Below are 18277 nucleotides of genomic sequence, written 5' to 3' on the forward strand. Positions count from 1 at the left end.
CCCTTCTTAAACAACGGCGTAACATTAGCCGTTTTCCAATCATCCGGCACTTCCCAACGGACGAGATGGTTCTCAGCGTCAGCTTGTAATGGAGACTTTGGCATCTATCATCACTGCGAACTATTGAGACTGATAGTCTGTCCTTACGTTATGCCCCTTCCCAACCCTTCGCCCGCCCTCTGGTATGATGAACAAACTTTTTAACATGGGCCTCCTTTTCCTCCTTCAAGCCCCTTCCCGTAAAACAACCTTCTCCCTCTGAGATATAAACAGAAAATGCTGGAAATACTTAGCAGGCCTGGCAGCATCTGTGGAAAGATAACTAATTGGTGGGATCATGCTGAGCCGCCAGCTACCGAGATATGATAGTGCAGCCAAAGTCAACGGACCTTGGGCTGGCTCACCTAATCCACTATAGTGAGGCCTGGAAATCCCAGCCAACGTTTTAGGTTGATGATCAGGGTAGACTTCTGAGTTACTGCTTTCAGCCACGTCGCTTCCCAGCCACAGGAGGCCCAAGAAGCGGAAAAAGAGGCATATAGAACTGATGAAGTGACCCTGTCACTCGATCTGAGACTAATTCCACTGCTCGTACCTTGGAGGTTAGTACAGAGTTAGAATTGGCATGTGGTGGGTCACCGGGCATGAGAGGCTGCACTCAGCTAGGGACTAATGGATGGTTGAATTGGAAAGCTCACGAGACAGTGAGGTGGCAGACAAGTACTGCTGCAGAGAGAGGACTGAGATGAGAACTTCAATGGAGTGACTGAAGGACAATGCTGAATGGGCATGCACATGGTGGGTGAATGGGCATGCACGTGCTGGGTGCACTGGTTGGCCTGTCAGACAACCTCTGCTGTCACTATTAAGGGACCTGAATTCTGCTCCATCGCCGTCAGGTTGCAGAGGTACTCAGCCCCAGACCTTTGTATGGGCAGTTCATTCAATCCTCTGCCAGAAACACTGCAGAGTACTTTCAGACATTTTACAATAGGGAGAAAATCCACAAAGCATCACCTTACCTGTAATTAGGAAGCCTGGTCCTTTAGCTAATGCTACTGGAAGGGCCCTTTTTGCTGCTTCACAGTTCATTTTTTCATTGCTGGACGTCACAAGCACAGCAACACATGTTCAAATTCAGGATCCTGGCGGAACAGCAGCGCCAACGCAACTTGTTCAGCCACGCACTAGTGCGCACCTCTGTGTGTGCATTTCCTTAGAGTAAAAACTGTATCTGCCCACAGGAAAGCCAGATATGCCCTTGTGTGCAGATGATTTTTGTGTCCTCAGTGTCTGAACAAAACCTATGATCTCTTATACTCTGATGCACAGATCAACAATTAGTTGCTTGACCTGGGGAAGGATAAGATTTGTGAGCTCATATTTTACCTCCAGTTATTGCTGCTATCACCAGTGATATTGCATCTTGAATATTGTTTTATTTTCTGTAGCTTGCTGACACCAAATTTCTTTCATTTGCATCAGTCAATAAGTAATCACATTGACTTTTACATCTTTCTATTCCTTATTTAGCTGTGACCCAGTTTCCAGAGATGTAGTTTGTCTTCCACTTGAGGAAGGAGAAGTCTCATTTACAGTTGTCAGTAATCATTCCAGTCCTCTGTTTAAAATGCAATACTCAATCCCTACTAAAATAAGATGAATCATCCGGTTTTCAAAACTTCGATCAATCTATTTTTGTGAGATGACAACAGGAAGGGTTTAGGGAGAAAAGTCAGGCAAACTGAGTTCGGTTAAATAACAGCCTGTGATCCAACAGAAAGATAAAATATACCCGAGGGGCGGAATGGCATACTGTGACAAGCCCTAACCCATTGCCTGTTATTTTATCTTTTGAAATAAATGTCAGAAAATCCCTACAGTCCACAAGGGGGCCATTCAGCCCATCGACTCTGCGAGAGGTAACCCGAGCACCTGGAGGAAACCCACACAGACACAGGGAGAACATGCAAACAAAGAACAGGAAACAAGCCCTTCGGCCCTCCAAGCCTGTGCCGCACATTGGTCCAACTAGACCATTCGTTTGTATCCCTCCATTCCCAGGCTGCTCATGTGACCATGCAGGTAAGTCTTAAACGATCCCAGCGTGTCCGCCTCCCCCACCCTACTTGGCAGTGCATTCCAGGCCCCCACCACCCTCTGTGTAAAAAAACATCCCTCTGATATCTGAGTTAAACATCACCCCTCTCACCTTGAGCCTGTGACCCCTCATGATCGTCACCTCCGACCTGGGAAAAAACTTCCCACTGTTCACCCTATCTATACTCTTCATAATTTTAAGAACATAAGAAATAGGAGCAGGAGTAGGCCATCTAGCCCTTCGAGCCTGCCCCACCATTCAATAAGATCATGGCTGATCTGAAGTGGCTCAGTTCCACTTTCCTGCCCTCTCCCCATAACCCTTAATCCCCTTGCCTACCAAAAACTTATCTACCCGCATCTTAAAAATATTTAGCGAGGTAGCCTCCACCACTTCAACGGGCAGAGAATTCCAGAGATTCACCACCCTTTGAGTGAAGAAGTTCCTCCTCAACTCTGGTCTAAACTGCCCCCCCCCCCTTATCTTGAGGCTGTGCCCTCTAGTCCTGCTGTCCTTTCTGAGCGGGAAGAACCTCTCCACCTCTACCCTATCCATCCCTTTCATCATCTTGTACGTCTCAATGAGATCCCTCCTCATCCTTCTAAACTCTAACGAGTACAAGCCCAATCTATTCAGCCTCTCCTCATAGCTCAACCCCCTCAACTCCGGTATCAGCCTAGTGAACCTCCTCTGCACTCCCTCCAAGGCCAATATATCCTTGCGCAAGTGCGGTGACCAAAACCGCACACAGTACTCCAGCTGCTGCCTCACCAGTGCCCTGTACAGTTGCAGCACTGCTATTAGGTCACCCCTCATTCTCTGTCTTTCTAGGGAAAACAACCCCAGTTTACCCAATCTTTCCTCATAGCTAAGACAAACTCCAACTGAGGTGTGCAAACTCCACACAGACCTTGACCCAAACCGGGAATCAAACCCGGATCCCCAGCACTGTAAGGCAGCAGTTCTAACCAATGTGCCACTGTGCTGCCTATCCGTGCCTCCCACCACCATACAGTGTGGGTTAATACCTTTGATGTGGAGAACTGACTTTTCTTCATATTGGGGAAGTGAGGCGAAGAAGGAACATGCTAACAGCAGACAAGAAACTTCCTATTGTCCGCAAAGAGAGATAGAAAAAAAACAAGAGAAATCATTCATCAAGTCTTTCAGTCCTTCTGATTAACCACAAGCAATATTAACAATCGGACTGTTGGCCAAGAAACTGGAGATGAGTGTTACCAGCATGTGAGGAGAGTGAAGTGATTTCCCTCTCTCCCACTCTAGGTCTGACATTAACAGGGTATTTTCCTGTATCTAAAGTGGATTTGCTTTGCCAATTCTGTAAGTGTTACAGTATTTACACTTTGAGGTTGTAAAGAATTATTTAGGCAGGTTTTCTCTGGATAAAAAAAAACAAGATAAGTGAATTGAAACTATTTCATGACCAAATCAAAAACTGGGTAAAATGCAACCACCATTCATATAATCTCACACACACACACACACACACAAATACTGATAGCAGATCAAACAAAGAAATATACAGTCAGCTGTTTCTTGACTGGTCCTGATGCAATGGTTCAATGTTATTGCTGCTCTGTTCAGCTGCCCTCCTGGATGTAGTTACACAGAACAGATTTCCACATTTCTTTTTAAAAGACCTTGATTTGCAGTCAGTTTTCCTTTTCAGGATGGTTACTTTGCAAACCAGATACATACTTCCAACAGAGAGAAAGAAAACACACAGCTTCAGTCAGTCTGTGTTCAGTACAGAGTCTTTTTCCTCTCTCACTCTCTGACTTGGTAAAGCCTGTGAAGTAGCTCACTGGTTGTATAATCCAGAGAAAGTCTATTAGTCCAAATTTGCAGATGGTACAAAGCTGGGTGGGAGGATGAGCTGTGAGGAGGATGCAGAGATGCTTCAGTGCAATTTGGACAGGCTGAGTGCATGGGCATGTGCATGGCAAATGCAGTATAATGTGGATAAATGTGAGGTTTTCTGCTTTGGTAGCAATAATAGGAAGACAGATTATAACTTGAATGGGGTGTAAATTGAGAGAGGTAGATAATCAACAAGACCTTGGAGTCCTCACTTACTGAAAGTAAGCGCGCAGGTATAGCAGGCAGTTAAAAAAAATGGTATGTTGGCACTTATAGCGAGGAGATTTGAGTACAGGGATAGGGATGTTTTGCTGCAATTATATGGGGCGTTGGTGAGGCCAGACCTGGAGTATTGTGTGCAGCTTTAGTGTCCTTATCTGAGGAAGGATGTCCTTGCTATAGAGGAAGTAAAGCAAAGGTTTACCAAGCTGATTTCTGGGATGGCAGGTCTGTCATATGAGGAGAGATTAAGTCAGTTAGGATTATATTCACTGAGTTTAGAAGAGTGAGAGGGATCTCATAGAAACTTATAAAATTCTCACAGGATTAGACAGAGTAGATTAAGAAAGATGTTCCCAATGGTGGGGGAGTCCAGAACTACGGGTCAAGGTTTCAAGATAAGGGGTAAACCTTTTAGAACTGAGGTGAGGAGAAATTTCTTCACCCAGAGGTGGCGAATCTGCGAAATTTACTATCACTGAATGTAGTTGAGGCCAAAATGTTGTCTGATTTCAAGAAGAAATTAGATGTAGCTTTTGGGGTTAAAGGGATCAAGGGATGTGGGGAGGAAGGGGGGGATCAGGGTATTGAATTAATTGATCAGCTGTGATCAAGATGAATGGTGGAGCAGGCTTGAAGGGCTGAATGGCCTACTCCTGCTTTTAGTTTCTATGTTTCTAGTTCTAGTATGCTGCAGTTATTGTTTCAGAACAGGTAATTGCATTTTGATGTCTTATCTCAGAAACATTTGAAGGAGTCTCAGGGTGGTATGAATGGACAGGGAATCTTTCATACTCTCCAAGGGATTGTGTGTCTGTCTCTAGCCCCCTTGGTGGAGTACAAAATTGTCTACATTGTGGCAGACTAATCCGTTTCCCCATTGTCTGTTGAGAGTCCCGGGATGTTGAAATCCAGCCAGCAGGATGGACGAGATTACAGAGATGGGGAGAGGCGAAGCCATGGAGGGATGAGAAAACAAGGATGGGAATTTTCAATTCGAGGCATTGCCTGACTAGGAAGGAAATGAAAGAGGATATAAACATTTTTTAACAGTCATATAAACTTCAGATTATTGGCCAATAGATGGTAAAAAAAAATTTTGAGTCTTATTTTACTGTCAATGATTGGCAGCTTAACAAAGGGAAGCATGATTACCATTTGCAGTTTTATGGTTACCATTTTGGGTAAAAAGCTTACATTTGTGTCACTTTCACTATAAGTGGTTAGTTTCTTTATCCGATGTTTGATTTATCAGTGCTGCATTTCTGACATCTTTTTAAAAAGTAAGCAAAGCAGTTCCTTTTTGTTGTCACACCTAACAATTTAGACATTGTCCTTTGTTGCACAGAGGTGGGATCAATGACAGGTTAATAACATTGGTGTTCTGTAATCTATCAGGGGTCAGTGTCCTTGGGAGGCTGTTCACATCAGGGAGTTCTGCCATGTGAAATGGAGAGCAATATCAGAGGAATAAGTGTCAGGAGAGATAGACAGTGTGGTAATGAGGAAAATAGATATGCCTGAATGAGGATCTATTCAGGACTTCGTGTGACCCTCCTTCCCAAGAGCAGGTAAGCAGGGAAAAAGTACGCAGCTATTTAATTACCACTGATTTATCTGGTGAAGTTGTGCCTGCTCTACCTGAAAGCACTAAATGTCGTGCAGCTTAAGGAACATAAGGCCTGATGCTGGAAGACTAATTGAGGAAGTGTATAGGCACAGTGCAGTTGAAGTATGTTCATTAGCAATAATATGCAAGGCCCTTAAACACCAGACGTTGCTGTGAACTCACAGCTACGCTACTGGAGTCATAGAACAATACGCCACGGAAACCATGGTGCCCTCCCAGCTAGCCCCAGTTGCCCGCATTTGACCCATATCCCTCTAATCCTTTCCCATCCATGTACTTGTCCAAATGCTTTTTAACTGTTGCTATTGTACCTGCCTCAATCACTTTCTCCAGCAGCTCATTCTATATATGCATCACTCTCTGTGTAAAGAAGCTGTCCCTCAGGTCCCTTTTAAATCTTTCCCCTCTCACCTTCAACCTATGCCCTCTAGTTTTTATTTCCCCGTCCCTGGGGAATTATATATCAATTGGACAAGAGAGCATTCTAAAACTGTTATAAAATCACGTCAGAGACTGTGCTGGAGTGTTAGAAGCAGTTTACTTAATTCGTCAGCTTTGTGATAGTGTCATAGCTCATAACTCCTTCTAACCTGTTCCTTTAAATAAATATAATCCATTGAAGGAAAAAAAACATAGAAACATGATCATTATAGGCCTGTTAGACTAATGGCAGTTGTCGGCTCACTTCCAGAATACATAATTTGTGATCAAATTAGTGAGCATTTACAAATGCATGGGATAATCAAGGGCATCAAGTCATGTTTGACAACTTTAATAGAGTTTTTCAAAGAGAAGCCTGATTGTATAGATAATATGGTCCTTGAACCTCATCTACACACTCCGTTTGGGGAGGGGTGGGGGGGGGGGGTTGCTAGCACCTGCCATGCCTTGACTGAATTATATACCCATTCACAAATATATGGCCAGTAAATAGGTCACCCAGGTAAAATAACACCTCATGCGTACATTTGGTTGTATGTATATCTATACGTCCTCCAGTCCGCTGTGAATCCTTCTAAGCTTATTTCTTTCACTCCATGGCTATAGTGAAGATTGTAATGATTCCAAATCATTTTTGTGGCCAGGGCAAGAAACGTGGTCATGCTCTTTGTAAGTAGCGCTTTGTTAGGATCAGAGTAGATCACTTACCGTTGAAGATTTCAGAAGCTGACAGCACTGTCACGCTGTGATAAGGTAGCATAGTCTAATACTCTAAGGGAGCAGTCCCTTTTGACTGTATTCTGAAGGAGGTAAGCACTTAAATGTAATGGACAGGTCCAAACTACCAGAAGAAACATGACAGCATGGTAAATGGGCAAGAAGACAATTAGGAAAAGGAAAGTACCGTTCAAAACTTCAGCTATGTGCATTTGTTCCTATTCTAATGCTGACCTTCAAACCACGATATCAACTGGTGCAGCGGACAAAGAAGCACTTACACAAGTTATTTCGTACAACATATTCTTGATTGAAGTTCAGAACACCGAATGGCTCTTTATTCCACTTGTTGGAGTGCTGATTGTTTAGAACACTTGATAAACACTGAAACTGCTCTTTATTTCACTTGTTAGGGTCCTGATTATTTGTTGGTCACAATGAATTACAAGGCTCATGGCTTGGACTTAGATACTACCCCTGTTACAAGGTGAGGTGATCAGTCTCCCTTCGATGGGATGGATTCTTTGAGTCCCGCACCCAGGACTTCCTTACACAATGGTTAGTCCTGCTGAGGTTTCTAGCCTCTCTCTCTTTTTTATCCAGTTTCTCTCAGCTTCGGGAATGTGCTTAGTCACGTACACCCATGACAGGGGGTCGTCAGATGTGTACCAAACAGTACACATCTGCTATCCTTATTCTTCTTGCCTGCCCTTGCTGAGCAATCTTTGTCGCCAGAGCCGCTCCATGCCGAGTGCATCTTAACACACACTGCTTCCTCGACAGGCTGGTTCATGAAGCTGCGATTCCTTGTCCTTGTGTAAGGATGGCTACTTTTCCCACCATGCTCTGTGGATGTTTAGTTGTTAGCCATCTGGCTACAATTAACTATCCAGAAAAAGATATAATGGCTTACTCACTGTGACAAAAGGACAAGAAAACATAGGAATGGAATATTCTGGCTATTCATGATGGCAGGATTCTCTGGTCCAACTGTAAGTGAACGGAGATCTGGCAGCGGAGAGTAAACTGCCGGAAAATCATGGTCCCCGGATTTTTTTTGTGACGGATTGAGTCAAAAATGGATCCCCTTTGGTCTTGAAGGTTATTTATACTCATTTTTTTAACCATAAGTATATTTATGTCTGAAACAATTTTTAATTGGTTGTCTGCAGTAAGACTCTAAGACAATAACATTATATGAATTGGAAATTAAAAGTTTCTTTTCTCCTTCAATCCAATTTGTTTCTTTTGAGAATGAACTGGTGATCATCAGTCCAAAAGTTCTATTTCAGTGACTCAGGGCGGGATTTTAAGTCTTGCTCATCCCGAAAACGTAAAATCCTGCCCGAGGTCAACAGAGCTTTGCGTGGTCTGCCCCCTCACCCTCTCTGATTCCCGCGGCAGACGGGACGGTAAAATTCTGGCCTCAGTATTCCAAAACATGTCATTGTCAGTCCCTCATCTCTGGGTCAGAAATCCTGACTACCTGATTAAAATCCCTCGGAGGAGTCTCAGTACCAGGGGCATCACAGCCGTTCTTGAAGAGTGTCGCTCATCACCATTTCATGTCAACTTGGGGTGGGCAGTAAATGCGTCCTGTCCCTGAGAACAAGTTAAGGAAGGGGAAAGCAGTTCAGCCTGCAGGGTGTTCATCGTATAATTAGCTCAATCAGGTTTGCTGCACTTACAAGAAATTTTCTTTGACACTCATCAATCAAACGCAGAGCTGGAGTGTCATTGCTCCAACATATTGCATACTTGGATGATGTACTTTTTGGTACTCATCGTCATCACCTCCCCGACTGTCCCCCAACAAATTAAGCATTACCTGAGCTCTGTTGCTGTTTTTCAGGAGCAAAGGAAAGGACTGATCTGAAATACAGCAGTTAAGAACAGCAGTAACAATGTTTAGGCAGGGAAACAGAGCTCTGAGGAGAGCGGAGCATTGTCAATAGAAACGAGTGTTCTGAGGGGTTTTATTCATGTATTCGTTCATTGGCTGTCTCTGGCTTGGCCAACGTTTATTGCCCATTTCTAATTGCCCTTGAGAGGATGGTAGTGAGCCGACTGCTGAAACGCATGTAGTGTGGGTTCACCGACAGTGCTGTTAGGAAGGGAAATATCACACAGATAATCCGCTGCATCTTTTAGTTTGCTTTTTATACTTGAATTCTAGCTTTGAAATTTTGTGTTTGGTAGGGGGTTGGAAGGGTTAATTCAAAAAAGCAGAAACGGCAGCTTTCAGAATTTCACTCGCGCTCTTTTGGGGCAAAGATCTGGGACAGGACCTGGCTTCCTTCCATCACATTGATATGCGATCTCAAATCCCTCCATGTCAACCTATGTCCCAGCACCATCCTCCCGTTCCAACCCCCGCCCCATGGCCCTTTATAGTCCCTATGCCCCTGTACTCAGTCCCTATGGACTCTCATACCCTCTATGCTCCTATGTTCCTCCACCTATCTTAATGGCCCTATACAACCCCTATGCCAACGTAGTGCCAACACATGCCAACCCAGTTCTCCCAACCTTTTCCCTTACACCTACCATGTCAACTCACCTAATATACACCATAGCAGACCTCAGGACCACATAAGCTTTCAGATAAAGTTCTATAAAACAAAGTTCTGTGTCTATTGCAGCTTTAACTACATTGAAAAAAAGAGTCATTTACAAAAGAACTATTTACTACATTGCATTCCTTCAACTAAAGCCTTAAAACAAAAAGTATTTCATTTAAGTGCACAGATCCTTTTAACAACAAACATTGGCATTCATAGTACTACATTAGAGAGTCCATAACCACTTGCAGCTGTCGATCAAATTGTGAACTGGCAGGCGCCCTCCTGTGACAATTGATGGTTGTGAAGTAAGTCATGCAGCACTAATGGAGTAATGGAAGATCTCAGGTTTATGTCAACCCACAAGAGTGCAATAGCAAGAAATTATATTTTCAAATATTTAAAGAGCAGAACTTTAAATTCCTTGATAGTTTGACAGCCTTCTTTGAGAAGCACTTTTGACAGTTTTGCATTTTTGGCAGTTCCCTTTGACAGGACCTCTTGAGACTTTTGACAACTTGACAGGTGCTTTTGACCATTTTGACAGCTGATTCTGACAGGCCTGTTGATAGTTCTGAGTTTAACAGTAATGGGCTTGTGCAGTTCCTATGGACATTTATGCCTACTTTTAACAATTCCAGGGAGTATGTGACCTCCATCAAAGTGCACCCGACCTCCCCCACAAAATGGAAAATAGCATGCTTGGGGCAGGATTTTCAATTTTCAGGCATTTCCGCTATTAAAGTTTATTTATTAGTGTCACAAGTAGGTTTTCATTAACACTGCAATGAAGATACTGTGAAAATCTCCTAGTTGCTACACTCTGGTGCCTGTTCGGGTACACTGAGGGAGAATTTAGCGTGACTATTGCACCAAACCAACATGTTTTTGGACTGTGGTTGGAAACCCGAGCACCTGGAGATTACCCACGCAGATATGGGAAGAATATGCAGACTCTGCATAGCCAGTGACCCAAGCCAGGAATCGAACCCAGGTCACTGGCACTGTGAGACAGCAATGCTAACCACTGTGGCAGTGTGCCACCCATATTATCACCACGACAGTAAGTGTCTCAGCCCTGGCCCAAAGCTGGGTCTTAGTTCCTTTTCTGAAAACTTCCCTGTGTTCTTGAATGAAAAGTTTTATTTTATTTTTTGGTTTCTTTGAATTGACTTCTTGTAATTTCTAATCCTCACATGACACTTAATGCCGAAAAGTCATGACATTTGGAGAAGACAGGAGCAAAGGCAAGAAAATTAGAAGCAGAAAGAAATTGATTAGGGGGCTGAGGCACACGATGGATTAGCATTGGACCTCACACCTCCTGATTCTGGTTTCACTGTCAGCTCTAATTCTGTACTAATTGCTACATATCTGGTAGAGGGAGGATGGAATTAAATGTAGAAAGGCAAATACAAGAAATGATCAAATACTGTATGGTAATGCACGTACTGCTGAGAACACGGAAATATCATCTGTGGAAAGTAGCTGGATTAAGACCGAATAATGAAAATTCTAACATTAGCAAGATGTTATGTACTTTCACTCAATTACCTTGGAGGCAAAGGAAGAAATTTCTCAGAACCTCCTTGGGAGATTAAGGCAGTTGGACGCAGTCTGCAGTCAGGTAAATTGTGTGTGGTCAGTGGGAGGAACAAATTTGATGAGCTAAAAAGCCTTCTATCGTCCAAACCTTCCTTGTGGCCTTAACTGAACTTTTTCAGTTAAACGCCACAAGGTTGGAGGGCTGAAAATGTCACACTGATGCATGAGTAAGTGCCGTTCTTTAGCTGAGCTTGTTGAGGTGGGACTTCGAGGGTTGCATTCACTCTACATCTACTTCATGTTGACCTGCCAAGGCATATAACTCCTGCCAAAACAAAACAAAGGTATTCCATTCTCCAACACTGACTGCTAATGTCTTGGTGAACATAACTGATAATTGACTTCAACACAAAAAAATAAATACTTAAATGGTTAGAGGCGCTCTGAAAGATTCAGTTGTTGAATATTCATCTAAAAATAGAAACTAATTACTAACCATGCTTATGACATTGTCAGATTCTGTGCAGGAGTGTCCTCACAATTGCCATGGCAATGGAGAGTGTGTGTCGGGCGTTTGTCACTGCTTCCCAGGATTCCATGGGGCTGACTGTGCGAAAGGTACCGTTTGATCTCTTCTTTGTAACCGAAGGGCACTACACATCAACTTCTGTTGTAAAGATTCAGCAGTAGTGTGAATTATTGTACTCAGATATTTTTGGAAGACCTAGCAGTGAAGGAAACACTTTGGATCTGATCCAGTCTATAGCATTACTGACAGTTGTATCGGTCTGTTCAGAGGTGAACTGCTCTTTTTTTTAAATCAGGTTGGGTATAGAAGGAAAAATAGTGTGACCTTTCACAGAGTAGTGACTATTCTTGTCACAAGGCCCTAATTAGAATTAAATGAGCAATCGCACTTGCAAACACCTGAACAATGGCTAGCCTGAGAAAGGAAACATTTTTAGTTTAGGGGTGAGTTAAGGTTCATGTTTTTTGGTGATAACCGTGTGAAGGGAGCTTCTTGTTTTCTATGACTCATGCTGCACTGCTCCTGGGAAGGTTCAATTCCAATTGTCAAAAAAGCTGTCCATTCCTCAGAACACTTGCACTCAGTAGACACAACAAAAAAATTCCAAGAGAAAACCAGCAAAACTAATTCCTCCCAATTCACCTTGAGAAAGTATCATTTGTTATTCATTTTAGACATTGAAATGATGGTCCAAGCATTTGCCCAAGCTTGTCAACAGGCTAATAATGGTCAGCAGTGCAGTCAATTTATAATTGGTAGGATAGGATAGGACTGCATAGAAACTAAATACCACAAACACGGCCTGGAATTTCATCTCGAGCTCACAATATTGCAGCATCTGAAATACACACTGACTCATTTCTGATTTTACCAGGGGTCTTATTTTTCCACACCAAGGCAGTGTGCAATGCACAGTTTCAAGCTGCAGTTTGTGTGGAAGGAGCTAATCTACAGAAGTAGTCTGGCTTGAAGGCCTGTTTGGCTTCTCCGGAATGGCAACCCAGCTCCCAACATCATTCTTATGGCACTTAAAATTCACCCCTCGGCACCTGCCCACCCCAGAGCCTCTTCAGACAAATGTCCTTTCATCTCCCACGTTCCACCCGATGTCCTGCATCCACAATACCACCCCATGTCCCCAACATGCCCTCCCATACTTTCTATGACCCCTTATGCTCCTCATGCCCCTTCTATACCTCTCCGCCTTGTACAGTCCTCAGAGGCTATGCCACAGTAATTGGATGCAGGTCAAACAAATTTAAGCCTGTAACAATCTAATAAAACTCTTCATCATTGATACTGTAAAAAAAAAACTGCAGGGCCATTGGAAACAAAGGTTGATCCCCCAGGTAGACATTACATTGTGTAAACCAACAGCTAATGTATTCAGGAACCACATTAAAGGAAGATTAGATTATTGCAACTGCTTAAAACTGTAAATTGCTCTACTGAGCGGCTTTTCAACAAAACGGAGTACTCCAGAAGCTTTTAGAACTTAGCTGCAGCCAATATGAGTTCATCTACCAACACATTAGTCTAGTTCCAGTCTCCCTCAAACTGACAAGATAGATACTTGAACATTTCTATTCCAAAGCAGATTATCTGTTAATCAATGGAGCAGCTGTTTTGTTTTAATTGTCATCAGCAGGACAAGTGTTTTCGAAGTAACGGATATCTAGACATTAAAGTCTTAGTCCAAACCATGACAGGAGAGCTTGCCAGCACATTTTCCTCTAGTTTTGAATCATTATGGCACTTTCTCCCATGGGAAAAGTACTGGAATGCATGTCAACATTTACACAATGGTAATAAATGTAATGGTCAACTTACCTTTGTAGAACAGAAATCTTTGATCATTCACTACATTAAAGTATATCTTTATTACAATACAGCGTCTAATAACCATTTTACCTATCAGAATATTGGTGACAGTGGTAGTGAATTCTCCATGGACGTACATTTTTGAGGGTTAAAGGTAGGGGGTGAAGCCCAAGAACCATTGATGGGCCCAGGGTGCCCATATAGGAACTTCCCCTACCACTCTCCAATCCCAGTCCACACAGCTAGAACTGCCAGGTTTCCCACCTAGTTTGAGCCTACCCCCATCACGGGTAAAATACTCACAGCCTGGAGGCGGGTGGGTGGAGAGGAATGAGCTGCTCAAGTGGCCATCAGTTAGCCCTTAATGACCTCATTAGACCCAAGGACAGATGTGCTGCCTGATGACTACCTAGCCCTCCCCCGTAAAATTTCAGTTGTGTTGGAGGTGGGCAGGTAGGAAGTGGGAAGGCCCCATACTGAATCTTAGGTTCTACCCCTGCCTTCAAATCCATCAGAGGGGAGCATAGAACTCAGCCCATCCACAGAGTACGCTCTCAATTAGTTAAATATCTTTTTGATAATTTGATGCCAAAACAGCACTCTGTCGCCGAACCAATATTTACCACAAACACAAAAAATCGAACTTTTAGAAGAGGAACCGGGTGAGAGAACATAATAACATGGGAATTAGGAGCGAGAGCATGGAAGTTCAGCCCTTCGAGCCCACTCTGTCATTCTATATGATCGTGGCTGATCTCCATCTAATCCTAACTCCACTTCCCTGCCTTTCCCCCATAGCGTTTTATCCCATTTTTGATCAAATATTTATCTATCTCTTTCTTGAATCCATTGATTGATTCTGCATCCCCTGCACTCTGGGGCAGCGAGTTCCATAGATTCACAACCCCCTTTGAGAGCAGTCAAAATCCACCACCAAATGATGTTTTGAAGCACTAAGCGCATTCCACGCAGCCAATATGTTCCCAATGCTATTTAGAAGCTGCAATTAGCAGTTCCAACATGAGCAGTGTAAAAATAATTATTTTAATCTGTTTTATTAGGAGAAATGCCCCCACATTTTGATCCTTTTTTATTTGTTATATAGTTTTCCATCATGACTGTAATTGTCAAATTTTAATTGTTTGTTCTTTTAATTCAGAGTGCAATACAAAAACAATTAATAAAAAAACACGAGAGTCTATTTGTAGTGATCACCGCTTGTGGTGAGAATGCTGAAATAATTAAATGTCAAGATGAGCTTGTGTTAAACTAGCAGCTCTTTTATTGGTTGCAGTTGTCATTTTCTGCTTCTACTTTTAAACTCTGCTCAGCTGCCAGACACTTTAAGCAGCAGATTAGCCAGCAGCCCACCACCTCTCACTGAAAGTCTGCAGTCACAATACAGTGCTGGGTTTATTTTAATATCCATGCCAATTTTGGATACATTTATTTCAGAAGATTAGGTTAAAGTTAGCTCCATGTTTCCCTGCAGAAGATGAGCCCCTGCTGATTTGTCTGGGGAGGAAAAGTCACGATAACAAGCTCAAAAGTTAAATGGTTTTAAATTAAAATGGGTCTTCCTGAATTCTTTTGAACAATGATAAACCTTAGCTGATTACGCAATTCACCAGGCAGATAGCGTTATGGTGACTCGTCAATTAATCTTACTCGCCAGCAATGATGTTTTGACTCCAAAGATCTGTCAAATGAAAGAATGCAAATTTTCCTCATTCGTGGATTTTGGGGTCTCAGCCCATTACACATTTGTTGAGACATTGGGTGGGATTTTCCGGCCTCGCTGTCCCTGAAACCAGACATTCCCATCCAATGGATCTTTTCATGGTCTGCCCCTCACCCTCTCCGATTCCCGTGGCAGACAGGAGAGTAAAATTTGCCGCATTAAGTGCAGGGCCAGTTCTATTAATGCAAATTTGTTGGATTAATTTCTACTTAAAAAAAAAGGATTGTTACAAGTTTGGACAGAAAGTTAACAGTTACTTTTTGTCCTGAAAATATCCTCTGGTCTCACTCCAAATACACACCGGATCTCTTAACCCAGGAGTGGAAGCAGATGCCAAATAATGCTGATTCATTCGTCAATCTTCACGTAATACATAAATTTAGGACAGTTCATTGAAGAACATTCATTTTCCAAGTATGCCAGATCAATTCATTGCCATTGCACAGAAATACAAAGTTGTAGGTCATTTGTGCCTTGGTGTCTGAATAGCTTACAACTCCTGGAAGTGATGTATGGCATATTTTTAGCAGCGGTTGAAGGGGTGGGAATAGATTTAGTCCAGGTGATATCACATTCTTTTAACATACAGTTAAGTTTAGACAATCATGTGGAATTAAGTCTCTTTTCCTTTTCCCCATTGAAAAAACTTCAGACAAGCCAAATATTTTTCAATCATCTGCATTTCACAACCACATATAGGGACGTTTTGCAATGCAACCTCTGTGCATTACCAATCATAACAGAACATTCTTAAACAAAGAGAGAAATTCTGCTGGTTCTTCTGACATCTTGATGAATTTATATCTCTCCGAAGGCCACTAATCTGGAGGAACTGACGATATATGTTCCTGATTTTCTTATTGAACTGAATTATAAATTTCAGTCTACCGTGTTGGGGCATTTATGTTCTGGATTATTAGTCCAGATCTCTGGAGTATTAATCTGGGAACATAACTAGTAGCCTGCTGCACACTCTCAGTTTTCTATCCTTTTCTGTAATGCCCATTAAATGTAATTCACAATCAAATCTCAGCAGGAGACATCAGGATATCTTATGTGCCAAATTATGAAGGAGGTTTTAATTGATTGATTTCAGAATGTCTCTTGTTTAGATTGAATTGATTAAATGAAGAATGGTGTGGTCTGTGGTATAAAACTATTCAAGCCAATATTTTTGTCTGCAGTTCGATGAGCTGAGAGCCCAAACAGGAGTTAGCTCGACAAAGTTGATATTCACTTATCAGGAAACATTTGTACATATTTTTTCAACAAAAGAACCATAATGGAAAATGCAAAAGATAGCTTGAGGTTTATCTTTATCTATGCCTGGATGGCAGTGGGGGGTTTCACCATCACTAAACTAGGAAGGAAAATAGAATCCAACCATGGCTCCCAATCATTATCAAGTGAGCTCTGTTGGCTAGTGTGCATGTGTGCATGTCTGGTGGGGACTGAACCAGGCTCGACTGCAATGCCCAAAGCCACGCACCCGCACCTCGCACACCACCCCTCCCCCACTCCTTCCTTCCCATAGCCTGCCAACAACCATTGCTGAAGCCCATACCAATAGAATGATACTTGGGCGAGGGGCCGTAGAGTTGGCACTGTTCCTGAGACCGTACCCCAGCATGAGCCTTCGGGAAAGGAGGAGAGAAAAGTGGGAGATGAGAAAAAGATCATGTAACGTATCTGGTAAAGCAAATTACACTGTTTAGACCTCGGGCACTTCAACAGACCAGAATGTGATACCTTGCAGCAACTTAACCTGGCAGCAGCTGGGTAAATGTAGTTATTGAGTGGGATGATTTTGATTTGCATATCCAATCAAACAATCTGGACCAATATTCCAGATATCTTTGCGGATAAATTCCTTTTCTTAAAAAGGGGGAAGCTCCCCTCTGCCAGGTTAAGCTGTTTCCAGGTACAGATGTGTGTAAAAGCTTCATCTTTTCAGATAGTGGTTCTCATTCTGAGTTTGCTGTTTTATTTTTGTTTTGCATTCTTGTTTGTTTATGGCTTTCTACTCAAGGACGACGACATTTTTCTAAATTTAAACACAAGGGTAGGTTTTCTTTTTTTATTATTTGCCTCCGTATTATTTATGTCACACTTTTCCCGAGTTATTTAAATCGATTTTGGTCAAGCTGCATACTCCCCACCCACTCTGCCCCCCTGCAAAGTCCCACCCCACCCCACCTTGGCAAAGAGCATGTGGCTAGTGGTGCAGCCACACTGGTACAATGAACAAGACATCAGCCAGGGAGCAGATGTTCATTATGCCCACGCCAAAACTTTTGTGGTTTTCGTCTCCGTTCCACCCGACAAAAGAACCCCCACACTGTATGAACATTGCAAAATAACACAACAATGCTGGGTAGATGTGTGAGCCACCTGACATCTCAAATGATGTTATTTTGAGATGGCTCAACTTGTACTTGATGTACAAGTGTAAGCGGCGATAAGAGGCTGGAGCATCATGGTGGCACAGTGGTTAGTACTGCTGCCCCACGGCGCCAGGGACCTGGGTTCAATTCCGGCCTCAGGTCACTGTCTGTGTGGAGTCTGTACATTCTCCCCATGTATGCATGGGTTCCCTCCCACAGTCTGAAAGACGTGCTGGTTAGGTTGATTGGCCGTGCTAAATTGACCTTAGTTTCAGGGGGATTAGCAGGGTAAAATGTGGAGTAACAGGAATAGGGCCTGGGTGGGATTGTGGTCGGTGCAGACCCGATGGACCGAATGGCCTCCTTCTGCACTGCAGGAATTCTATGACTCTATGATGCTCATATCCTTAATGGATCAATGTATTGGCTCATCAATACTGCTCCCAGTTCCTAATGAGACTGTGGCTAAGTACATCCCCAGTGGTTTCAGTTCTATGTCATGAGCTGCCTGCACTGGTACTGTACTTGTACCTGTCTTTTAGCATTGTCCCAAACCTAAGGAAGTCAGTGGAGAAAGGTGAGTATTTTGCCCACATAGTCACTCAATTACTGTTTTCACAAAGCCCTAATCTGCTGCAATGGTAGCAAATGTAAAAAAGTGAAAAAGTGTTCATTTGACTGCACGTTTTTTAAGAAAAGGTGGCATG

General features: G+C 42.9%; 1 protein-coding gene across 7 annotated transcripts in view; it reads left to right on the plus strand.

Annotated features, from left to right (window-relative positions):
- Window positions 1-18277, plus strand: part of LOC145351748 (teneurin-2-like) — a 1559410-nt gene that overhangs the window by 1430798 nt on the left and 110335 nt on the right. For 6 of the 7 annotated variants that reach the window (XM_080201351.1, XM_080201350.1, XM_080201352.1 and 3 more), the window contains 2 exons: window positions 11612-11713; window positions 17216-17248. In XM_080201351.1, coding sequence (XP_080057477.1) covers window positions 11612-11713; window positions 17216-17248 — 135 coding nt within the window. The remainder of the gene's footprint in view (window positions 1-11611; window positions 11714-17215; window positions 17249-18277) is intronic. The other variant, XM_080201353.1, reaches the window with a different exon arrangement.

This window comes from Carcharhinus amblyrhynchos, chromosome 13 (genome assembly GCF_965287045.1).
Source record: "Carcharhinus amblyrhynchos chromosome 13, sCarAmb.v2.hapA, whole genome shotgun sequence".
In the NCBI taxonomy this organism is placed as follows: Eukaryota; Metazoa; Chordata; class Chondrichthyes; order Carcharhiniformes; family Carcharhinidae; genus Carcharhinus; species Carcharhinus amblyrhynchos.